This window comes from Hyla sarda, chromosome 1 (assembly GCF_029499605.1).
Source record: "Hyla sarda isolate aHylSar1 chromosome 1, aHylSar1.hap1, whole genome shotgun sequence".
Lineage (NCBI taxonomy): Eukaryota > Metazoa > Chordata > Amphibia > Anura > Hylidae > Hyla > Hyla sarda.
In genome coordinates, this window is record NC_079189.1 from 438,072,197 (window position 1) to 438,098,232 (window position 26,036).

General features: G+C 42.6%; 1 protein-coding gene across 1 annotated transcript in view; it reads left to right on the forward strand.

Moving 5' to 3' along the window:
* PPM1F (protein phosphatase, Mg2+/Mn2+ dependent 1F) overlaps nt 1-26,036 on the forward strand; it is a 44,155-nt gene that overhangs the window by 2,137 nt on the left and 15,982 nt on the right. Inside the window, exons 2-6 of the mRNA XM_056532060.1 lie at nt 11,952-12,088; nt 13,800-13,999; nt 19,567-19,755; nt 21,716-21,859; nt 21,960-22,053. Of these exons, the coding sequence (XP_056388035.1) occupies nt 11,952-12,088; nt 13,800-13,999; nt 19,567-19,755; nt 21,716-21,859; nt 21,960-22,053 (764 nt within the window). The remainder of the gene's footprint in view (nt 1-11,951; nt 12,089-13,799; nt 14,000-19,566; nt 19,756-21,715; nt 21,860-21,959; nt 22,054-26,036) is intronic.

A 26,036-nucleotide genomic window follows, 5' to 3' on the forward strand; every position in this document is an offset into this window, starting at 1 on the left:
CTGACAGTGCTTCTGCTACTCCTTGCACATAGGCGGAAGTAGCGGTCCTGCTGCTGGGTTGTTGGCCTCCTCCACATCTCCTGATGTACTGGCCTGTCTCCTGGTAGCGCCTCCATGCTCTGGACACTACGCTGACACACAGCAAACCTCCTTGCCACAGCTCGCATTGATGTGCCATCCTGGATGAGCTGCACTACCTGAGCCACTTGTGTGGGTTGTAGACTCCCGTCTCATGCTACCACTAGAGTGAAAGCACCGCCAGCATTCAAAAGTGACCAAAACATCAGCCAGGAAGCATAGGAACTGAGGAGTGGTTTGTGGTCACCTCCTGCAGAACCACTTCTTTACTGGTGTCTTGCTAATTGCCTATATTTTCCACCTGTTGTCTGTTCTATTTGCACAACAGCATGTGAAATTGATTGTCAATCAGTGTTTCTTCCTGAGTGGACATTGGGATTTCACAGAAGTGTGATTGACTTGGAGTTACATTGTGTTGTTTAAGCGTTCCCTTTATTTATTTTTTTTGAGCAGTGTATTTTTCTGAGGTAGAGTGCAACCGAATTAAAAAAGGTAAACTGCATTAGATTCCTTATCTCCTGCACTATTACGGTACATTCACATGTACAGGATCTGCAGCATGTTTTGTGCAGCTGATTTTCTACATATTGGCCCTCATTTACTATTGCAAACCTGACATGTTTTGTCGGGTTGTGCGCCAGATTCTGTCGCATTGCGCCAGAAATTCGGTCTGCGCCACAGGGAAAGTGTAGGGAAAGTGGAAAATGTAGGGAAACCTTAGTAAATACGGTGGGGGAAAAATTGTAGGGAATTAAAACCCACAAGAAACCTACACTCCACTCTTAGTAAATAAGATCCATTAACTTCAATGGATAACAAAATCAGCTGCACAAAATATACAGCAAAAATATGCAGCAGATCCTGTACATGTGAACGTATCCTTAGGGTGTATTCACACATACAGGATCCTGTGCAGATATGATGCGCAGGATTTGTAACTGCCGATTAGAAGCTGTGCTCAGTCATTTAGTTTACATTGAAATGTGCAGCAGAAAATCCTGTGCATCAAATCCTGCGCATCAAATCTGCGTACGTGTGAACGTACCCTTAGGGTGTATTCACACATACAGTATCTGCATGAATTCCTCATATGCAGAAAGATGAAAAATTCCGCGTCTGCCTCATTTGGCCGTAATTCCGCATCTTTATGTGGAAATTCTGTCGAGTGAACATAGCCTTAGCATTCCTCTTGTCATGTGGGATAGTACCCGATATATATTGTTTATCGTTTAGCAGCCTGGGCACAGGAATATGTAAAATTCATCAGTACGGCTGATAATTAATTGGGGGTGGGGTGTTAGAGAGCAGAGCAGAGCAGCGCCCGCGGGTCACATATGATTAGCCATAACTTACAAAAATACTGTGATATGCAATTTTGGTCATACCGCCCAGCACCAGGAGGGGGTATGGATAGTGATTACCATTGAAGTCATTTGAGATATGAAAATATGCTATAGGCGTGTTTCATTTGTATTGAAATTGTATGCATAATATTGTCCAAATGATCTGGGACATAAACCGTCAAGAACGTATGGCTGACAGCTATCTCTCTGAATCTCGCCATACACATGGCAGCTCTGGTGGAAGCTCATCTCTCCCAGAACAATAGTGGTGGGCATTTGAAATCCAACTTGCCCAGCATTTTTCTCCCCTTTTTTGTCAGGGGAGAGTCCCCGACGCCATACACTTTAGACAGTCAGTCAGCAGGTTTGACCGTCTTTTGACTAAAGTTTATGGGGACCTTTAAATGGAATCTGTCTTGTCTCTGGTCCATGGTGATCAGACAGGCTTTATGCCGGGTACGTCCACGGTCGACAATATTAGCAGGGTGTACCTGAATTTGCAGATGACTCAGGAGGGCGCAGGAGTGAGATCGTTTTTTTTTTTTTTTTCATTGGACGCTGCCAAAGCATTTGATAGCGTCGAATGGAACTATTTGGGGGGGGGGGGGGGTAATGGGGGCCATGGGGTTTGGACCTAAATTCCTTACTTATGTTAAACTTCTCTACCAGCGTCCGACTGCCCGTCTTCGGGTCATTGGCAGGTTGTCCCCATCATTTGACCTACAGAGGGGTACGCGACAGGGGTGTCCCCTGTCGCCTCTGCTGTTTGCGTTAGCCATAGAGCCGCTGGCTTGTCTCCTGCGTGCCTCACCGGATCTGATTGGATTCCGCTACGGCTCCATTGACGAGAGAGTGGCGCTTTATGCAGATGACATGTTACTATTTTTGGGTGATACTGCTTGATCCCTGTCTCCTGCTATGTCTCTTATTTTGGAGTTTGGTACCTACTCTGGCCTGCTTATCAATTGGGACAAGTCTGTTCTGATGCCCTTAGATGCTCTGCCTAATATTCCTCAGCCCTCTCTGATATTCAGGTGGTTAAGGAATTTAAGTACTTAGGTATCAACATCACACCATTTTTGCACGATTTTATACCCCGGAACCTGACACCCCTGCTGGACAAGAGTTCAAAAAAGGTGGCGGTCTGGTGTAAATTGACGATTTCGGTGGTTGGCCAGACTAATCTTCCAAAAATGGTCCTCATGCCGCAGTTGCTCTATGTGCTGCAGAACTCTCTTGTGTGGATAGCAATGACTTACTTTCACAGAATACAGCAGCTTTTCAGACAGTTAGTATGGGGTGGGGGGGGGGGGGGAGACTGCTAGGATCAAACTTGAAACCTTACAAAGGGCAAAATATTCAGGGGGGCTGACGTTGCCTAATCCCTGGCTGTACTTTATCGCCTCGCAACTTCATCAGTTAAGAGGGTGGGTGAAGACGTCTTTATTGGGGCCTACTGGACGTTTATTTATGGCTAAACATGGAGGGAGAGTGCCACTACACATTCTTGAAATTGGAGCCCTGACCAGACCTCCGGACTCTTCTCCCACTACCCTGCTCCTCTGCAAGCTCTGGGGCCATACGTGTAAATTACTGGGTCTTACGAATTCTTTACCACTTACACCGCTATGGCGTAACCCGAGCTTGCAGGTTTTCTACTCTTTTGTGGATGCTAGCTACTGGGAGAGGAGGGGATTGTGTGAACTGGGGCAGCTGGCTGTGCAGGGGGTAGTTAGATCTTTTGAGGATTTGCAGGAGGAGTTTGCTTTACCGCGCTCCTCATTTTATCGATACCTGCAACTCCGTCATGTGTATGAAACTCAGAATCGGCTACAGCTGCTGGAGGTACAGTCTAATGTAAAAAATGTAAATGTAGTCTAATGTAAAAAAAATGTAATAATTTAATAAAAATTAGCAGTATGTTAAGGTCATATTACTGGACAAAATACTTATGATAACACATTTTTCCAAGTTTTTCTATTTCCTTATGGACATGGAGGATCTTTGAAAAGTCATGCACAGCCTGCACTGGAGCATCGTGCTTGTGTGATCCAGCCTGCACTGGAGCACAGAAGATGCTCATTTTTGCCCCGTATGAGGTTTTCCCACCGCACCTAAAACCGTAGTCTACCACGGTTTGAGGTGTGGTGGAAAACCGCATACGGGGCAAAAATGAGCCGACCAAAATCTGCGTTTCACTCTGGTCGTCTCATTGAAATTAATTACATACGGCAGGGATAAGGGAGCGCAAGGTTTTAGCTCCCCCCAGCAGTATGCAATAACGTATTGGTAAAAACGTGATGTGAACCCAGCCTTATCCAGACTTCACTGGAGCACAGAACATGTGTAATCCAGCCTGCCCTGGAGCACTGTACTTGTGTAATCCAGCCTGCCCTGGAGCACTGTACTTGTGTAATCCAGCCTGCCCTGGAGCACTGTACTTGTGTAATCCAGCCTGCCCTGGAGCACTGTACTTGTGTAATCCAGCCTGCCCTGGGGCACTGTACTTGTGTAATCCAGCCTGCACTGTACTTGTGTAATCCAGCCTGCACTGGAGCACTGTACTTGTGTAATCCAGCCTGCACTGGAGCACTGTACTTGTGTAATCCAGCCTGCACTGGAGCACTGTACTTGTGTAATCCAGCCTGCACTGGAGCACTGTACTTGTGTAATCCAACCTGCACTGGGGCACTGTACTTGTGGAATCCAGCCTGCACTGGAGCACTGTACTTGTGGAATCCAGCCTGCACTGGGGCACTGTACTTGTGTAATCCAACCTGCACTGGGGCACTGTACTTGTGTAATCCAACCTGCACTGGAGCACTGTACTTGTGTAATCCAACCTGCACTGGAGCACTGTACTTGTGTAATCCAACCTGCACTGTACTTGTGTAATCCAGCCTGCACTGGAGCACTGTACTTGTGTAATCCAACCTTCACTGGAGCACTGTACTTGTGTAATCCAGCCTGCACTGTACTTGAGTAATCCAGCGTGCACTGGAGCACTGTACTTGTGTAATCCAGTGTGCACTGGAGCACTGTACTTGTGTAATCAAGCGTGCAATGGAGCACTGTACTTGTGTAATCCAGTGTGCACTGGAGCACTGTACTTTTGTAATCCAGCCTGCGCTGGAGCACTGTACTTTTGTAATCCAGCCTGCGCTGGAGCACTGTACTTGTGTAATCCAGCCTGCGCTGGAGCACTGTACTTTTGTAATCCAGCCAGCAATGTCATCATTTTTATTTTCGTGAGAAAAAGTCTGTGAGCATTTGGAAAAGTTTGGCTATACCTGACTATTGATTCCGTTATCAGCAGCCATTTCATTATTTGTAACTTTCTAATGGGGTAAATCATAAAAAAAAAAACATATATATATATATATATATATATATATATATATATATATATGTAGAAATTGCAATTTTCAATATATTACTTGTTTTATACCCAATGGTGTATGTGTTGTACTGTATATGCTTTTGTTCCACTCCAGAATTTCTGCATGGAATTCTGCATGAAAATTCTGCATGAATTTATAGTTAAAGGGGTATTCCAGGAAAAAACTTATATGTATAATATAAATTGTAGAAATTCCAGCACTGGATGGCCTTCAGTGCGGTGCAGGAGTCCCCCAGCGTGCCATGCTGGATAACTAAATACTTCCACTCTTTAGGATACAGCACCAGTCACGAGGTCCGGGTTGAATGCAGTTAAAACAGCTTTATTGCATCAGGGTATAAAGTGCGACGTTTCGGCTCAGTAGCCTTTCTCAAGCATGCTTGAGAAAGGCTTCTGAGCCGAAACATCGCACTTTATACCATGATGCAATAAAGCTGTTTTAACTGCATTCAACCCGGACCTCGTGACTGGTGCTGTGTCATATATATATATTCCAGTTGGATTCAAAATGGCCGGAAGAGGGAAAACAGATTTGTAAATTACTTCTATTAAAAAAAATCTTAATCCTTCCAATAATTATCAGCTGCTGAAGTTGAGTTCTTTTGTGTCTGGCAACAGTGCTCTCAGCTGACATCTCTGCTTGTCTTGGGAACTGCACAGAGTAGAAGAGGTTTGCTATGGGGATTTGCTTCTACTCTGGACAGTTCCAGAGACAGGTGTCATCAGAGAGCACTTAGACAGAAAGGAACAACTCAACTTCAGCAGCTCATAAGTACTGAAAGGATTAAGATTTTTTAATAGAAGTAATTTACAAAGCTGGTTAACTTTCTGGAGCCAGTTGAGATTATATATATATATATAAAAAAAAGTTTTTTCCTGGATAACACCTTTGAAACATTTCAATGGGATTCCACTGTCCCATTCACACAGCAGAATTTCTGCTACATGCTAGACACAAGTGGGGTCTGATAAATAGTGCGGTATGCTGGGCAATTATATCTGCCATTTTTGACTGAATCCGCCACGCGGCTTCTAATATACCTCTGACACGGGTTTATACCTAGCCTTACATCAGATAACATTCTTTACCTTTTTAGATAAATATTTATTGGTGGGATAACCCCTGATACCATTTCTGCCCTTAGTCTTGTAGCTGCTTGTACTGTATAATCTGTACACAAGGTATGTGCCTTTAGGTTACCATTCTATATGTTTCTTACAAGAGTAGGTTTTTACAACCTGGTTTCTACTGAATCCCATTGTTTACGGGTACCCTAGGAAACACCTGGTATGATCAGTATTTGGCCTGACGGAGCTTGTTTCAGTCATTTGGTTAACATTGTTGTAACCGTAAATATATTACAAGGTGTTATGTTTCTGGACTATGAAGCCTCAGGCCGTTGGATCCAGCACAGCACTCGGTTATGTTCACAGAGGCAAAAGATGCACTGTTTTTAATGAAGAAAATACATAAACACCAGTGTTGTGTCACCTTAGAAAACCTCACTCCCAAGCGCTTGTCTTTTTACCCATGTAAATATTAGGGATCGACCGATTATTGGTTTGGCCGATATTATCGGCCGATATTCACGATTTTGGACATTATCGGTATCGGTAATTACCGGTTATCGTATCGGCATATAGCCGATAACTTATACCGATATTCCGGTATAAGTTTATCGGCTATCGGCCTGAAAGGTCACAGATTATCGGTATCGGCCCTAAAAAATCGATATCGGTTGATCCCTAGTAAATATATGCCCTAATGGCTTCCATTATTAACAGAAAAATATTGGCCCTGATTTATCAAATTTTGTGAGAGAAAAAGTGGAGAGATTTTCCCTCAGCAACCAATCACAGCTCAGCTAACGAGCTGTGGTAAAGTGAAAGCTGAGCTGTGATTGGTTGCTGAGGGAAAATCTCTAACTTTTTCTCTCACACAGTTTGATAAATCTTACCCTTTTGTGTTTAGAGTTAGTGATATGTATATACGGTTTTGTTCACATGTGCACTATAGGTTCTAAGGAGTCCTTGGGCTTCACAAGACTGCTAGAGATTCCCCAAAAAAAGCAATGCTAGATTGTGGGGAAACTTGCCATTGCTATTTTTCGGATGCCTACCTGCATGCATTATGTACCAAACTGTTTCAGTGGAAAAGCTTACATTTCACCATATACCCAGTTCAGTAAGCTTTTATCTGTGCATTGGTATACAATGGATAAAGCAAGTTGTAACTGTTAGGCTGCATTCACACCACGTTTTTGCAATACAGTTCCTGTATACGTTTTCTATGTAAAAACCGCGTGGAACCGTATTGGTAAAACGTATGCATTGACTCTCCATTGAAAACCGTATGCTAAAAGATGCATCAGGTTGTGTCCGTTTTGCATCCTGTACGGTTTTGTCAGGTTTTTTTCCTCTACCCAAAACCGTAGCTTACCCGGTTTTAGGTCCGGGTGAAAAACTGTATCAAACCGTATACCCTTTTTTTTTTTTTAACATGGGAGTCAATGGGAACCGTACAGAACTGTATGTGCAATACAGTTCCATACGGTTTTCACCATACGGTTTTTGACTTTGCACAGTTTTTTTTTTTTTGGGAATTTCAATCAAACAAGTAAAACTTTATTCAAAATGGAGCGAAAAGTTAAAAACGTATACGTTTTTTTCCTTAAAAAACGGATGCAACCGGATGTCATTTTTCAAACCGTATACGGTTTTTAACTGTATACGGGTTTAAATTTGTACACACGTTTTGATACAGTTTAGTCAGGTTTTGAGGAATCCACTTTTTCTCAAAAACCTGATACGGGAACTATATAGCAAAAAACGTGGTGTGAATGCACCCTAAGGGTGGGTTCACACCACGATTTTCTATACAGTTTTTGGATACGGTTTAAAAAAAAAAAAAAAAAAAAAAAACGTATGCAACTGTACTGAAAACCGTGCCCATAGACTTTCGATTCAAAACCGTATGCACCATATTGCATACGGTTGTCTCCGTTTTTCACACCACACGGTTTTTAACTTTTTTTTCTGGACAGAAAACTGTGGCCTACCACGGTTTTTGGTCCAGGTGAAAAACAGTATTGACCAATGGGAACCGTACAGAACTGCATGTGTGTACGGTTCCATCCAGTTTTTACCATACGGTTTTTGACTTTGCACAGTTTTTTTTTCTTGGAATTTCAATCAAACAAGTGAAACTTTATTCATAATTGAGTGAAAAGTTCAAAAATATGCGTTTTTTTTTCTTAAAAAAACGAATGCAACCGGACATCACTTTTCAAACCGTATACTGTTTTCAACCGTATACAGATAAAACTTTGTACACACGTTTTGATACAGTTTAGTCAGGTTTTGAGGAATCCGCAAAAAACTGTATTGCAAAAACGTGGTGTGAACCCAGCCTTACACAGGATGCATGTTATTTTAGGCTTGCAGTTAGTGACATAGGGGGAGATTTATCAAACTGTGCGAGAACAAGTGGAGGGATTTTCTCACAGCAACCAATCACAGCTCAGCTTTCACTTTACCACAGCTAGTTAGCTGAGCTGTGATTGGCTGCTGTGGGAAAATATCTCTATTTATTCTCTCACACAGTTTGATAAATCTGGGCCATAGTATGTGTTTTCCAACCAGGGCGCCTCCAGCAGTTGCAAAAGTACAACTCCCAGAATGCCCGGACAGCCGAAGGCTGTCAGGGCATGATGGGAGTTATAGTTTTGCAACAGCTGGAGGCACCCTGGTTAGGAAACACTGGACATAGTATATGAATTATTTGTTTTCTCCCGCCCCCCTCATCTCTGGGCATTGACATTTCTCTGGTCTGTATTTACAAAGGTGCTTATCCTCACTATTGTTGTCATAGACAGGCTTCCTCTATATCACAATTGCGTCGGCCTTAGCAGACTTCCTTCTGTGACAACATTTCCTGCTGGGCTTCCTTTTTGTGGCAGCATTTCCTGACTTGAACCTTACAGGAAATGTTCTGGTTACCAGGAACGCATTGATAGAAATTTATGGTTTATGATTAGGACTGAGTGGATGGAAGCCGGGGGCATATTGTTCCCTCAGTGGTATCAATACATACATATAGATGACATGTTTACTGTGTTAACCTTTTTTCTCTAAGGGTATGTTCACACTGCGGAATTCCGTGAGCGGAATTCCGCACAGTGAACGTTAGCATCTGTGTGAATGGGTCTTCCGCAAGACCTGTTCACACTGCGGAATTTCAGCTGCGGACAATTCCGCCGCTGAAATTGTTCAGCGCAAAGAAAGAACATGTTCAATCTTTGCGCGGAAGTCCGCGAGCACTGCATAGCCGTCAATGGTGATGGCGCGGTCGTGCCGCCGCTGGCTGCCAGAATGGGTCTCCGCTCGCTGAATTCCGCAAGCGGAGATTCAGCTACAAATCCGTAGTCTGAACATACCCTTATATGTGCCAAGTTTGTCATTGGCTTGTTTACACGTTTTTAATGGACAGTAAATGCATACAGTTTTCAATACGGTTCCGTACGGTTTTCAAATTGAAAACGTATATGGGAACTGTATTGCAAAAATGTGGTGTGAATGCAGCCTTATCCCCAATCTACAGGATAGGGGATAAGTAGCATAGCCTCGGGGGCGTCCAACCACTACAATCCCCGTAATCTCTGCAACAGGATTCCAGCTCTCAGTAAGGAACTACTTCTATAGACGGCCCAAACTCAATTCAATTCTATGAGAGCATCAAAGAGTCGGACCCCCGCAATCAGCTGCTAATCAGGTCCTGTGGATAGAGAATAAGATTGTTTACACCAGACAACCTCATTATTTCAGGGCAACATAGTGTGTTTCATGGCTATTAGTAATATTTTCAAAGTGTCCCTGTCATTTAGAAAAAAATTTGACATGCCAGAAGGACACAAGTTTTTATTGCTCATTGTCAGATTTAGATACCGCCAGGAGAAGCGCACTTCATTCTGCGATCTCCGTTAGTCTATTGCAAATGGACTGAGATTGCGCCCAGATGGGCAGTGAAGCCTGTCACTGCAGACTACATCCAGACATATCTAGAGGTTGGTCACAGTCTAAACATTCTGACCCCAAGCAATCAAACTGCTTCATACGTTTGTCTGACATGTCCAAAGTTTTTCTAAATAAGGACACATTAATGCTCATACTTATCATAATGGAAGTAACAATTTGTCATTACACATGGAAAATGCACATCCCTTTTTCCTTGTCTACCTGCTAATAAAATAAATAAAAAAGTGCTTGTAATTAAATTAATGAGACCTAGTTTGTAGCCTTGTTGCATATGTGTTTTTTTTTTTTTTTTTGTTTTTTTTTTATCAAATGCACTTGTATTCTGGTTCAAAGTAACACATCAAAATACATATTTCTTTTTTAAATGGCCACATTGCAGTGTTGAATATATGCATGAAAATCTGCAGGAGAATACATTGACCTCAGTGGGGTCTGCCACAGAAAATCCAAACACTAATGTGAACAGAGTTTTTCAACTGCTGGACATACAGTCATGGCCGTAAATGTTGACACCCCTGAAATTTTTCAAGAAAATGAAGTATTTCTCACAGAAAAGGATTGCAGTAACACATGTTTTGCTATACACATGTTTATTCCCTTTGTGTGTATTGGAACTAAACCAAAAAAGGGAGGGGAAAAAAGCAAGCATGTGATGCTCATTTTTTACTCACCTGGGGAAAGTAACAGGTATGGGCAATATAGAAATCACACCTGAAAGCAGATAAAAAAGAGAGAAGTTCACTTAGTTTTTGCATTGTGTGTCTCTGTGTGTGTCACACTAAGCATGGACAACAGAAAGAGGAGAAGAGAACTGTCTGAGGATTTGAGAACCAAAATTGTGGAAAAATATCAACAATCTCAAGGTTACAAGTCCATCTCCAGAATCTCTAGATTTGCCTTTGTCCACAGTGCGCAACGTTATCAAGAAGATTGTGACCCATGGCACTGTAGCTAATCTCCCTGGACGTGGACGGAAGAGAACAATTGATGAAAGGTGTCAACGCAGGATAGTCCGGATGGTGGATAAGCAACCCCAAACAAGTTCCAAAGATATTCAAGCTGTCCTGAAGGCTCAGGGAGCATCAGTGTCAGCGCAAACTATCCGTCGACATTTAAATGAAATGAAACACTATGGCAGAAGACCCAGGAAGACCCCAATGCTGACACAGAGACATAAAAAAAAGCAAGACTACATTTTGCCAAAATGAACTTGAGTAAGCCAAAATCCTTCTGGGAAAACGTCTTGTGGACAGATGAGACTAAGATAGAGCTTTTTGGTAAAGACCATCATTCTACTGTTTACCGAAAACGGAATGAGGCCTACAGTGAAATATGGTGGAGGTTCAATGATTTTTTGGGGTTGTTTTGCTGCCTCTGGCACTGGGGGCCTTGAATGTGTGCAAAACATGAAATCTGAGGATTACTAACGGATTTTGGGTCGCACTGTACAGCACAATGTCAGAAAGCTGGGTTTGCATCCGAGATCTTGGGTTTTCCAGCAGGACAATGACCCCAAACATACGTCAAAAAGCACCCAGAAATGGATGGCAACAAAGCGCTGCAGAGTTCTGAAGTGTCCAGCAATAAGTCCAAATCTAAATCCCATTGAACACCTTTGGAGAGATCTTAAAATTGCTGTTGGGAAAAGGCGCCCTTCCTATAAGAGAGACCTGGAGCAGTTTGCAAAGGAAGAGTGGTCCAACATTCCGGCTGAGAGGTGTAAGAAGCTTATTGATGGTTATAGGAAGCAACTGATTTCAGTTATTTTTTCCAAAGGGTGTGCAACCAAATATTAAGTTAAAGGTGCCAATAATTTTGTAGTTTGGTGTGACATTATGTCCAATTTGTTTTCCTCCGTTTTTTGGTTTAGTTCCAATACACACAGAGAATAAACATGTGTAACTGCAATCCTTTTCTGTGAGAAATATTTCATTTTCTTGAAAAATTTCAGGGGTGCCAACCTTTTCGGCCACGACTGTATAGTACATTTTAAATCTGGGTGATGAAAAGACAGAGAATATTTAATCTTGAATTTTATTCTCTTCACTTATTAAGCTTCTGGTTCGCTCTCAGATGGCTTTTCTGTGTTTTTGCAGAGGCGGTCAATCTTGGCTGGCTGCCTGTTTAGTTGGATCCGCTGTTCACCAGACCCTGTTGACAGACTTGGACTCCTTTGTTGAGAAGAAGCAGGATGAGGTGGAAGGACCAGAAAATGATGTACAGACTGGAAGCCGTAAGTATGGCCTATGGGTATAATGGCTGATACTATTGTATTTATTATTAGTTCTCTAGATTACATTTTAAAATTTGGAGATTAATTGGATTCCCATTACACTCAATCTAAAGGTATAGGCCTAGATTTATCAATTTGCCTGTCACCAAAAATTGTCTGGTTTTGCCCATAGCAACCAATCAAGATGAATTGTGATTGGTTGTTCTGGATAAAACCAGAGAGTTTTGGTTTCAGGCAGATTGATGCATCTGGGCCATGAATTCTCATGTTCTAGAAATGCTCTGTGAAAGCAGTCGGAACAGTATCTTTATACACTAATGTGTCTTCATAGCTCAGAACAAGAGATCTATTTAAGAAACGTATGCAGAATGTAATATAAGGCACTGCAGTGTCCCCTCCCCATCCCCATTTGGTTAATCTCATATGGTTTGAGCATGTGGTTGTACAAACTAACTAGTATAAAACAATGTAGGGGTAAGATCATATACAGTAAAATGTCATTTTAAAGCATTATGGTCATTAAAAACAACTTTTGATGTGTTGCTTAGACATAGACTTCTATGCAGAGAAAAGGTCGGATCGGGCGGCCAGCTGGGGAGTGGAATGTAATGCTGCCCGCTACCCCAGCTATTATGTCACAATTGCAGCGGGTCTTAGTGAGATCTGTTACGATCAACAACTTTCGACCTATATGAGCAACATGAGGCTGTAAGAAAAGTAAGCTAAAGAAACAGTAAGGCTTTAAGAAAAGCAAATGCTGAATCTGTGAATCTACAGCAGTGTTTCCCAATCAGTATGCCTCCAGCTGTTGCAAAACTACAACTCCCAGCTAGCTCAGACAGCCAAAGGCTGTCTGAGCATGCTGGGAGTTGTAGTTTTGCAACAGCTGGCGGCACACTGGTTGGGAAACACTGATCTACAGAACCATTCTTACTATTGGTTATTTTATATTTAGTGGTGTGTTAGCTCCCTCTGTTGGTAAAGAATGTGGTTAGCTTGGGAAATGTGCATCATTTCTTTCCTGTTGTGTTCTTATAAAGTCTGTCTTTACCAAAGAATGTCAAAGAGCAGCATTCCAAAATTATGTCGATTTTGACGGTTTATTAATCCTCTGAGTGACCATGTCTATGTGTGTCATGTAAGTATTAGGTAGGAAAAAACTACTTAAGGATACAGGCCCACATTTATCATTGCAGTGCAAGTGAAGCATTTTTTTTACACCTTTTTTTTGTGTGCTGGTAACGTGTAGGAGCACCAAATTTATTAAAAGGTAAGAGCTTTGATAAATTTTGTGCAGGTCCACATTTTCTGAAACTTCTGTCTACACATACACCAAAAAGCTACACCATGTCTGGGCTGGTGTAGTTTTAGAGACTTTTCAGTGGCTTTGCGCCTTTTTTTGCTCCTTTTTACAAAAAGGGGCAATGATAAATCCCTTCCATATCATGTCTATTGCCAAAATCAGTGGATTGCAACTCAAAATCAGCAGAAATGTGTAAACAAAAAGGGGCAAAAAAAGGCGCAAAAAAAACCCTGCTTGTGCCTTTTTTGCCCCTTTTTTGCCCCTTTTTTAGACACAAAAAACAGTCTAAAGACAATGATAAATGTGGGCCACAGTGTACACAGATTAGATGAAATTCAGAAGAAATGGTCAATTTTATTAGCCACAAATGTGCTTTCTTATGTCCTTGTCCTTAACTTTTTTCTGTAGTCCTCGACTTTGATGCTTTACTTCAACGCTGCCTTACCTGTCTCCAAGAGATCAGCAGTCAGTGGCAAATACAGTTACCTTCAGCACCAACCACTAAACGAAGCTTGCTTGTCTCTATTCACTCAATACGCAACACAAGAAGGAAAATGGAAGATCGTCATGTGTCGCTCTTGGAATTCAACCAGCTTTTTGGCTTCAAGGTAAATATAATTTAAAATGAACATAAAAGATACAAATTTAACCCCTTAAGGACCCATTTTCACCTTAACCCCTTAAGGACGCAGGACGTAAATATACGTCCTGGTGAGGTGGTACTTAACGCACCAGGACGTACATTTACGTCCTAAGCATAACCGCGGGCATCGGAGCGATGCCCGTGTCATGCGCGGCTGATCCCGGCTGCTAATCGCAGCCAGGGACCCGCCGGCAATGGCCGACGCCTGCGATCTCGCGGGCGTCCGCCATTAACCCCTCAGGTGCCGGGATCAATACAGATCCCGGCATCTGCGGGAGTTCGCGATTTAAATGAACGATCGGATCGCCCGCAGTGGACGATATAGTGTCCTATACATAGAACAGATCAGTATTAGCAATCATGGTATTGCTATGAATAGTCCCCTATGGGGACTATTCAAGTGTAAAAAAAAATGTTAAAAAATGTAAAAGTAAAAGTTAAAAAAAAGTGAAAAATCCCCTCCCCCAATAAAAAAGTAAAACGTCCGTTTTTTCCTATTTTACCCCCAAAAAGCGTAAAAAACATTTTTTATAGACATATTTGGTATCGCCGCGTGCGTAAATGTCCGAACTATTAAAATAAAATGTTAATGATCCCGTACGGTGAACGGCGTGAACGAAAAAAAATAAAAAAAAGTCCAAAATTCCTACTTTTTTTATACATTTTATTAAAAAAAAAATTATAAAAAGTGTATTAAAAGTTTTTTATATGCAAATGTGGTATCAAAAAAAAGTACAGATCATGGCGCAAAAAATGAGCCCCCATACCGCCACTTATACGGAAAAATAAAAAAGTTAGAGGTCATCAAAATAAAGGGATTATAAACGTACTAATTTGGTTAAAAAGTTTGTGATTTTTTTTTAAGCGCAACAATAATATAAAAGTATATAATAATGGGTATCATTTTAACCGTATTGACCCTAAGAATAAAGAACACACGTCATTTTTACCATAAATTGTACGGCGTGAAAACAAAACCTTCCAAAATTAGCAAAATTGCGTTTTTCGTTTTAATTTCCCCACAAAAATAGTGTTTTTTGGTTGCGCCATACATTTTATGATATAATGAGTGATGTCATTACAAAGGACAACTGGTCACGCAAAAAACAAGCCCTCATAGTAGTCTGTGGATGAAAATATAAAAGAGTTATGATTTTTAGAAGGCGAGGAGGAAAAAATGAAAACGTTAAAATTAAATTGTCTGAGTCCTTAAGGCCAAAATGGGTTGAGTCCTTAAGGGGTTAAGGACTCAAAACAATTTTCGTTTTTGCACTTTAGTTTTTTCCTCCTCCTCTTCTAAAAAACGTAACACATTAAATTTTGCACCTACAGACCCATATAAGGGCTTGTTTTTTGCGTCACCAATTGTACTTTGTAATGACATTTTAAAACCAAATCTGCAGCGAAACAAAAGAAAAAATTTTTGTGGGGGGAAATGAAAAAAATAAACAAGATTTTGCAACTTTTTAGGCCTTCCGTTTATACACAGTGCTTTTTTTTTTTTTTAAAAAAGACACCTTATCTTTATTCTCTAAGTTGATATGGTTACAGGGATACCCAATTTATGTAGGTTTTATTTATTTTACTACTTATTTTACTCCCAAAAAAAATTATAACTACATGCACCAAAAATAGTTAGGGGCATTTACTAATCTTTTACTATGTAGTCTGGTTTTTACCCTGTTTTTTTCTACTTCATTTTTGACTGTGCGACAAATTTACTAAATTGTTGCACGGCGTTAATAAATTTGGCACACGTAGGCAAAAGGGGGAAATTTACTTCATGTAGTAGAAAAAATAGTCTGTTCCTTTTTCCTGCTGTCTGAATAGGTTTGGCTGCTAGGTTTCCTTCTGGATCTTTTTTTTTTTTTTTTTTTTTTTTTTTTTTTTTAGCTTTTTCACCACATCTAAATAATTCAATAACTAAATTGTAGTCATGGCTCAGAATAGTGGTAAACGGCGTTTAGTGTGTGTGTGTGTTTATTAAATTTTTTTTAACACTTTTTTTTTTTTTTTTTTTACTTCTTCTACATATCTGTGTATCCTGTGGACTCCTTCGGATTCGGTGGACTACTTCGACGACTAGCGTTTTTCTTTGCTTGATGTTAATAAAATGGTTAACGAGGGCTTGTGGGGGAGTGTTTTTTTTGTAATAACATTTTTTTTTTTAAACCTGTTGTGGGTTTTTTTATTTTATTTTTTTACTTTTACTTTACTTGACAGGCTTAGTAGTGGAAGCTGTCTTACAGACGGAGTCCATTACTAAGCCAGGCTTAGGGTTAGCCACAAAAACAGCTAGCGCTAACCCCCAATTATTACCCCGGTACCCAACGCCACAGGGGTGCCGGGAAGAGCTGGTACCAACAGGCCCGGAGCGTCAAAAATGGCGCTCCTGGGCCTAGGCGGTAACAGGCTGGCGTTGTTTAGGCTGGGGAGGGCCAGTAACAATGGTCCTCGCCCACCCTGGTAATGTCAGGCTGTTACTGTTTGGTTGGTATTTGGCTGAGAATAAAAATAGGGGGGGACCCTATGTGTTTTTTTTCAATATTTAATTATTTATTTAAAAAAAAAACGCATAGGGTCCCTCCTATTTTTATTCTTAGCCAAATACCAACCAAACAGTAACAGCCTGACGTTACCAGGGTGGGCGAGGACCATTGTTACTGGCACTCCCCACCCTAAATAACGCCAGCCTGTTACCCCCTAGGCCGAGGAGCGCCATTTTTGACGCTCCGGGCCTGTTGGTACCGGCTCTTCCCGGCACCCCTGTGGCGTTGGGTACCGGGGTAATAATTGGGGGTTAGCGCTAGCTGTTTTTGTGGCTAACGCTAAGCCCAGCTTAGTAACTGACTCCGTCTATAAGACAGCTTCCAATACTAAGCCTGTCAAGTAAAGTAAGGAAAAAACGCAGGTTTTAAAAAAAATTTATTACAAAAAGCACTCCCCCACAAGCCCTCGTTAACCATTTTATTAAAATCAAACAAAGAAAACCGCTGGTCATCGAAGTAGTCCACCGAATCCCAAGGAGTCCACAGGATACACTGATCTGAAATGAGAAAAAAAAAATGGGTTAGTACATTTATTATCACCTGCTCACACATCTCCCGCCTCGCCCGACTACAACTGCCAGCATGCTTACAGTAAGGACATGCTGGGAGTTGTAGTTGTGTGGGGCAGGAGATGTGTGAGCAAGTGACAAGCTTGTCCCCTGCCCCCAGCTGCAGGACTACAACTCCCAGCATACCCTTACAGTAAGCAAAACTACAACTCCCAGGAGTTGTAGTTTTGCAACATTTGGAGGCACCCTGGTTGGGAAACACTGGCCTAAAACAGTGTTTCCCAACCAGGGTGCCTCCAGATGTTGCAAAACTACAACTCCCAGCATGCCTAGACAGCCAAAGGCTGTCCAGGCATGCTGGGAGTTGTAGTCTTACAACATCTGGAGGCACCCTGGTTGGGAAACACTGTTTTAGGGCTTGGGCAACATAGCCCTTTGCCGCTAGACACTGCCGCGCAACAGTGCCGCCCGACGATCTCCGTCACCGATCGTCGCTGGAGCCTCGGAAGGGTAAGTGAACGTCTTCGCCGGTCCCCTTCAGCTGTTTAGTTTTGCAACAGCTGGAGGACTACAGTTTACAGACCACAAACCAGTGGTCTGCAAACTGTGGCCCTCCAGCTGTTGCAAAACTACAACACCCAGCCTGCCCTGACAGCCAAAGCCTCATAATGCCTCCCCGCTACCCTCACTTATGGGGACACTGATATACATCCCCCTCCTTGTCTCCCGCCCCCGCAGCTCAGCTCCCGCTGCTACAAGACTACAACTCCCAGAGTGTCCTCACTGTATGGGCATGCTGGGACTTGTAGTCTTGCAACAGTTAGCAGACAGATGGGAGTTGTGTGGCGCTGGCAGGTGAGAGGGGGGGATGTAAATCACTGCAGTCTCCTTGTAGCGAATTGAGGGTAGCGGGGAGAAAGTTTGTCGGAGCCCGGGCGGCATTAGCTTTTCCTGCTCCATGTTAATTGTGCAGCTGCGACTGTCGCAGTTAATAAATACCTGACCCCTGCAAGTCAAAAAAAATTTGACTTTCTAGCTCTTGCTAGAGAAAGTCACACGAAAAATAGGGTAGGCGCAATTGCGACAATTTAGCTCCAAAAATAGTCAGAAAAAAATGACTAAACCCCTTAGTAAATGCCCCTCTGTATGTTTAAAATTGTCACCCTATAACTTTTTAATTTTTCCGTGTATGGGGCTATATGAGAGCTTATTTTTTGCACGGTGGTCTGTAGTTTTTATCACTACCATTTTTGTTTTGATGGAACTTTTTGATCGCTTTTTAATAATATTTTTATGGTATATGAAGTGACCAAAAGTTTGAACTTTGGTAATCTTTTAAGTATACACCATAGACCGCGCGGTTTTGCTAACCTTACATATTAATAGTTCAGATTTTTTTACATTTTTATTTTATTACATTATTTTATTTAAAAAATAGGAAAGGGGGGGGTGATTCAAACTTATTAGGGGGGCTTATTCACATTTATTCTCCTGTTTTTTTAGTTTTTTTTTGACACTTTTTAACACTTTTACAGTCTTTTAATTGCATACACTGATCAATGCTATGCCATAGCATAGCATTGATCACTGTTATTGGCGCTCTGCTGCCAAGCAGGCTTGGAGCAGTAGATTGCCGATCGGACAAGGAGGAGGCAGGTGAGGACCCTCCTGTCGTTCAGTAAACTGATCGGGACATTGCGATTCTGTCGCGATAGTCCCGATCAGTTCCGCTAGGCTGCTGGGATATGTTTACTTTCACCTTAGATGCCGTGATCAACTTTGATTGCAGCGTCTAAAGGGTTAATGCTGGGCATTGTCCCGATCGGCATTAACCCTGGGTCCTGGCTGCTGATAGCAGTCGGGATACACTGGTTTTGAAGCATTCTCCGCTTGTGAGAACGGTTTAAACCCCGGTAACGGGACTCGGGAAGTACAGGTATGCCCTGAGTCCTTAAGGACTCGGGAACGGGGTTGTACCTGTACACCGTGCGTCCTTAACTGGTTAAATAATCTGTGGCTTTGCAGCCTTTCTAGACAATTTAAAGAGGTATTCCAGGCCAAAACTTTTTTTTATATATCAACTGGCTCCAGACAGTTAAACAGATTTGTAAATTACTTTGATTAAAAAATCTTAATCCTTGCAATAGTTATTTTTTCTGTCTAACTGCTTTCTGATGACTCACGTCCCGGGAGCTGTGCAGTTCCTATGGGGATATTCTCCCATCATGCACAGCTCCCGGGATGTGACATCATCATTGAGCAGTTAGACAGAAAACTTCAGAAGCTAATAACTATTGGAAGGATTAAGATTTTTTAATAGAAGTAATTTACAAATCTGTTTAACTTTCCAGAGCCAGTTGGTATATAAAAAAAAGTTTTTGCCTGGAATACCCCCTTTAATTTGTTTTGTTAAAAGCAGTATTCCCATTTTGCTTTCTAAATCAACTCTATCATTATGCCTTTCTTGCTTTCAGGATGGCGTGGAGAGATCATATTTTGCTGTATTTGATGGGCATGGTGGAATAGATGCTGCTAATTATGCTGCTACCCACGTCCATGTTATGGTGGCCCGACATGAAACATTGATGTCAGATCCTGCCAGGGCTTTAAAGGAAGCCTTTCAGCGTACAGATGCTATGTTCCTTAAAAGAGCAAGACGAGAGGTAAGTCACCTATGAAATCTACACAGGGGCAGGAGTTTTCACAATGTTCTAACCCTCAGAGGTTAAAAGACATGAGACTGTTGAGTAAAGCTAGATTATTAACCAGGTTAATATGGGGAATTGGAGGACTACAGTACCCAGAAAGATTATCAGAATTAGGGTTATTTAGTTTAGAAAAAAGAAGGCTTAGGGGCGACCTAATAACTATGTATAAATATATCAGGGGACAGTACAGAGATCTCTCCCATGATCTATTTATACCCAGGACTGTATCTATAACAAGGCGGCATCATCTACGTTTAGAGGAAAGAAGGTTTCTACACCAGCACAGACGGGGTTCTTTACTGTAAGAGCAGTGAGACTGTGGAATTCTCTCCCAGAGGAGGTGGTCATGGGGAACTCTGTAAAAGAATTTAAAAGGGTCTTGGATGCATTTTTGGAGAGTAATAACATCACTGGTTATGTATACTAGATTTATAGGGACAGAAGGGTGATCCAGGGATTTATTCTGATGCCATAATTGGAGTCGGGAAGGAATTTTTACCTCTAGTATGGTTTTTTTTTGCCTTCCTCTGGATCAACTCAGTAGGGACTCATTAGGGTTATAGGTTGAACTTGACGACTGACTCTGGACTTTTTTCAACCTTATGAACTATGTTACTATTATAAATTAATTTATCCTAAATCATTAGTGTGTGGGGAAAGGGATATCTTATTCCCCAGGTTTCACTGCAGTAGGGGGAGACCTTTTCTGGCTGCACTACATGGCATGCACATTTTACTTCTTTATTTCTTTGCTTTTTTTTATTTTTATTTTTTTATTATTAATTTTTTTTTCTTTAAAACAGATATTTGACAGTAAAGAAAATTTAAGTACGTAGAATAATAAACAAAGGTCATTACATATTAACAAGACCAGGTTACACTATGGTAATCTGCATAGATCAGGTTGGCTCTATGAGTATCCGGTGAAGGCGCAGTGTCAGGGACATTGAGCATAGATAGAAGCCGTTATCTGATAAATAATGAAGCTAGGTTTTTATGAAGTGTTATTAGTGGGTACTAGTAATATCTCTAGAGTTCCTCACAATCCGGATCTATTACACCTCAGCTGATGGTCAATAGTCCAGGTAACATGCATTGAAGAAGATATAAAATGTACAGAATAAGCAGGAGGTAGAAGGTTTGTAAGAGGTAGAAAGGGGGGAAAGTTTTATATAGAGAAAGAGACAGGTAAGTAGGGAATAATAATCTGCTCGGCTCCAGCTCCTCGAGGTCTGTCCACCGCCTCAGACCACTCTCAGGGATTCCATTTTTCTTCTTATTTAGGTTTGTGTTTTTCACTTTTCAAACAACATGTATAAATTAATTAATTCTATGTATTGAATATGTTATGGATACATCAATGTATTGAATTGTATTGTACTCTATTAGGTAAATGCACAAGAACCTATTCTAGGCAGAAGCTTTATTAAATGCCTTAATTATGCCATTTAGGTATCTAGTCAGGATTCTGTAGAAACTGGTTTAAGAAAACTTTTTACAAATACTGATGCTATCATATTTATTTATTTATTTATTTATTTATTTGGGGGGGGGGGGGGGGTTACATCTCATAATTTACCACAAGTACAATCTTACAGATTTGATGCACAGGATTTTCTGCTGCAGATTTTAATGTAAACTAAATGACTAAGCACAACTTCTAATCTGCAGTTACAAATCCTGCGCATCAAATCTGCGCAGGATCCTATATGTGTGAACGTACCCTAAAGATGTTTTCCAGCAATATATTTATTATTTTTTTTTTTTTTTTTTATGTCTGTGTTATCGCATTTTGCCTGACTAGTCTGGTAGCACACTGTTGTACTATTTATTGCCTTTATTCCACTTATGAGATATGTGGCAATATTATCTTTTTAGTTTCTCCTGAATTAAAAATGTCCCATCTGTTCTGCAGAGACTGCGCAGTGGTACTACTGGAGTGTGTGCACTGTTGGAAGGTGATCAGTTACATGTGGCATGGTTGGGTGACTCTCAAGCTCTTCTTGTGCGACAAGGAATTCCAGTGACTCTTATGGAGCCTCACAAGCCAGAGAGAGAGGTGAGCTGGGTTCTGTATATCATCCTGCATAAGTGTTTTTATGTTATTTTTATAAATAAATACATTTCGCTAATTCACTTCAAGCACAACTGTTTTACAGGATGAGCGCGAACGAATAGAATCCCTAGGGGGCTGTGTTACTTTTATGGGGTGCTGGCGAGTTAATGGGACTCTTGCTGTGTCCAGAGCGATTGGTGAGTATTTTTTTATAACATAAATCCATTGAAGGACTTTTCTTCTTGCACCTTCTAGTTGTCCTGTAGCTGTGGGGACAGTTCAATAGCATAACTTTTTTTGGGAGGCTTGTGTGTGTTTTTTTCCCCTCTAAAATGGCCTGGAAAAAATCTTATGTATTAACTAATAGTGGACATTCTGGCAGAACCTTGACTAAATAGTCAGTGTGGTGGCAGGTACAGTTATTGTCCAATGTGTATATGTATATGCTCTTGCCATTAGGTGGCGCTGACACTACATAGAAAAAAAGTCGGCTCCTCCCTACAGTGAGATAATCAGTTTTAGCTAGTGTCAGTAGGAGGCAAGACACAGATCTGGAGTTCTCCAGGCTTGGTCCTTTTCTTGTTTTATAGTTAGGGATGTTTAGTTAGTTTTTTTTATTCCTTTTATTTTCCGTTTTCAGATAGGGGTTCAGGAGCATGGCCCTACCTGTTCCCCCTTTGGCAATGAAGGGGCACGGTGCATAAAAGTATGGGCCATCAACCTCTTCTCGACAACAGCCAGCGCCAGGGTAGTTCCTTGGGTCCGGGTCCCCTCTTGCCCCTGCTCACCCCGCTATTGCAGCCTGGCATGATGCAGTGTGTTGTTTAAAGAGTAGTCCAGTCCTGAAAAACGTATACATTTCAGATCGCAGGGGGTCCGACCGCTGGCTCCCCCCCCGCGATCTCCTGTACGGGGCCCCGGCTCGCTTGCCAGAGAGCGCGTGTTGACCACGGCACGAAGCGGCGGCCGACACACACCCTCAATACAGCGCTATGGCAGAGCCGGAGATTGCCGAAGGCAGCACTACAGCTTTGCCATAGAGTTGTATTAAGGGGGCATGTCAGCCGCCGCTTCGTGCGGTGGTCGACACGCCCCCTTCCCGCAAGCTGCGGGGGGCCCGTATGGGAGATTGCGGGGGTCCCAGCGGTCCTTAGGATAGGGGATACGTTTTTCAAGACTGGAGATCTCCTTTAAGTTTGCAGAAGACTCCATCAGGGTGAGAGTATAGCCAAGATCCAGGTGAGTATGTGAGGACTGGAGCGGCAGGTGCCTCTACTGCACTATCGCCGTTCCAGCCATAATGCACACTTGTATACAGTCATGGCCATAAATGTTGGCACCCCTGAAATTTTTCAAGAAAATGAAGTATTTCTCACAGAAAAGGATTGCAGTAACACAAGTTTTGCTGTACACATGTTTATTCCCTTTGTGTGTATTGGAACTAAACCAAAAAAGGAGGTAAAAAAAAAAAGCTAATTGGACATAATGTCACACCAAACTCTAAAAATGGTCTGGAAAAAATTATTGGCACCCTTAACTTAATATTTGGTTGCACACCCTTTGGAAAAAATAACTGAAATTAGTCGCTTCCTATAACCATCAATAAGCTTCTTACACCTCTCAGCCGGAATGTTGGACCACTCTTCCTTTACAAACTGCTCCAGGTCTCTCTTATTGGATGGGCGCCTTTTTCCCAACATCAATTTTAAGATCTCTCCACAGGTGTTCAATGGGATTTAGATCTGGACTCATTGCTGGCCACTTCAGAACTCTCCAGCGCTTTGTTGCCATCCATTTCTGGGTGTTTTTGACGTATCAAATACAAAGAAAGTGTGTATGCACTCCACCGCTCAGCGGAGGTAGACCCGTCCTGGGGTCCGGATCACAGGGCCCTGGATCTCAGCATCTGCACAAGTTGGTAGCGCTCGGAGGCAACGCCGGTGCATTGCGGTGGATTGCAATTTGCCGTAGAATGTAATGGGCGACTCAGCACTTTTCTTGGCTTGAGCGCTCCGCCTCACTTACATTCTATAGGCTGACACTCGCACACCAGCCCCCAACCATTGGTTGCTGGGGGGGGGGGGGGGGGTGCGAGTGTCACGTGACATATTTAGTAAGTGAGCCACAGAAGCCAATCCATTTACTGTGTCCTCGCTGCTGCGCCTGTCAGCTTGTGTGCCCCTCGCACAAGCCGACAGTCAGTGTCAGCCGCCAGCGCGATCACTATTCACTGCTAACAGGACCCCTGTGCCCGCTAGCAGTGTTATGTGTGTCCACGCCAGTGTGCACAATGTCCTCCGCATGCACAAGCAATGTTCACTGCTAACGGGACCCCTGTGCCCGCTAGCAGTGTTATGTGTGTCCACGCCAGCGTGCGCAATGTCATCCGCCTGCGCGAGCCATCCACCCCGCCCGCGGCTCTGTTCCCCGCTCCCTGTTAGCTCAGGGAACGGGAAGCAGATTTAAAGGGCTTCGGGCTCAGCGAGTGCATAGGGACTGCATGCGTAGGTAGGTAGCGTAGATTTACTTATAGTGTAGCATAGTTTAGGATTAGTTTGAAAGAGACTACAACTCCCAGCATGCCTGGGTATGCTGGGAGTTATAGTGCAGGGAAGGGCCCACAACTACCAGCATGCCCAGACAGCTGAAGGCTGCCCGGGCATGCTGGGAGTTGTAGTGCATGGAAGGGCCACAACTCCCAGCACTTAAGCTGCCCGGGCATGCTGGGAGTTGTAGTGCAGGGAAGGGCCCACAACTCCCAGCATGCCCAGACAGCTGAAGGCTGCCCGAGCATGGTAGGAGTTGTAGTGCAGTGAAGGGCCCACAACTCCCAGCATGCCCAGACAGCTGAAGGCCACAACTCCCAGCACTTCAGCTGCCTGGGCATGCTGGGAGTTGTAGTGCAGGGAAGGCACCACAACTCCCAGCATGCCCAGACAGCTGAAGGCTGCCGGGGCATACTGGGAGTTACATAGTTAGTATGGTTGAAAAAAGACATACGTCCATCAAGTCCAACCAGGGGATTGAAGGGAAGGATGTAAGGGGATAAGGGAAAGGGATGTAGTTTTATAATTCTGCATAAGCATTAATGTTATTTTGTTCCAGGAATGTATCTAACCCTGCTTTAAAGCTGTTAATTGTTCCTGCTGTGACCAGTTCCTGAGGTAGACCGTTCCATAAATTCACAGTCCTCACGGTAAAGAAGGCGTGCCGCCCCTTTAGACTAAACCTTTTCTTCTCCAGACGGAGGGAGTGCCCCCTCGTCCTTTGGGGGGGTTTAACCTGGAACAGTTTTTCTCCATATTTTTTGTATGGGCCATTTATATACTTATATACGTTTATCATATCCCCCCTTAAACGTCTCTTCTCAAGACTAAACAATTGTAACTCCTTTAATCGCTCCTCATAGCTAAGATGTTCCATGCCCCATATTAGTTTAGTCGCGCGTCTCTGCACCCTTTCCAGCTCCACAGTGTCCCTTTTATGAACAGGCGACCAAAACTGAACAGCATATTCCAGGTGAGGCCGTACCAATGCTTTATAAAGGGGGAGTATTATGTCCCTGCCCCTCGAGTCCATGCCTCTTTTTATACATGACAATATCCTGCCGGCTTTGGAAGCAGCAGCCTGACATTGCATGCTATCCTGTAGTCTGTGATCTACAAGTACACCCAGATCCTTCTCTACCAGTGACTCTGACAGTTTAATCCCCCCTAAGACATACGATGCATGCAGGTTATTAGTACCCAGATGCATAACTTTACATTTATCCACATTGAACCTCATTTGCCAAGTGGATGCCCAGACACTTAGTCTATCCAAGTCATCTTGTAACTTATGCACATCCTCTATAGACTGTACTGTGCTACAAAGCTTGGTGTCATCTGCAAAGATAGAAACAGAGCTGTTAATACCATCCTCTATATCATTGATAAATAAATTAAACAGCAGCGGGCCCAGTACTGAACCTTGGGGTACACCACTAATAACCGGGGACCAATCAGAGTACGAATAATTGACCAACACTCTCTGGGTACGATCCATGAGCCAGTGTTCAATCCAGTTACAAACTAAAGTTTCCAAGCCCAAGGACCTTAACTTACCTGTCAGATGTCTGTGAGGGACAGTATCAAACGCTTTGGCAAAATCCAGAAACACTATATCCACAGCCATTCCTCTG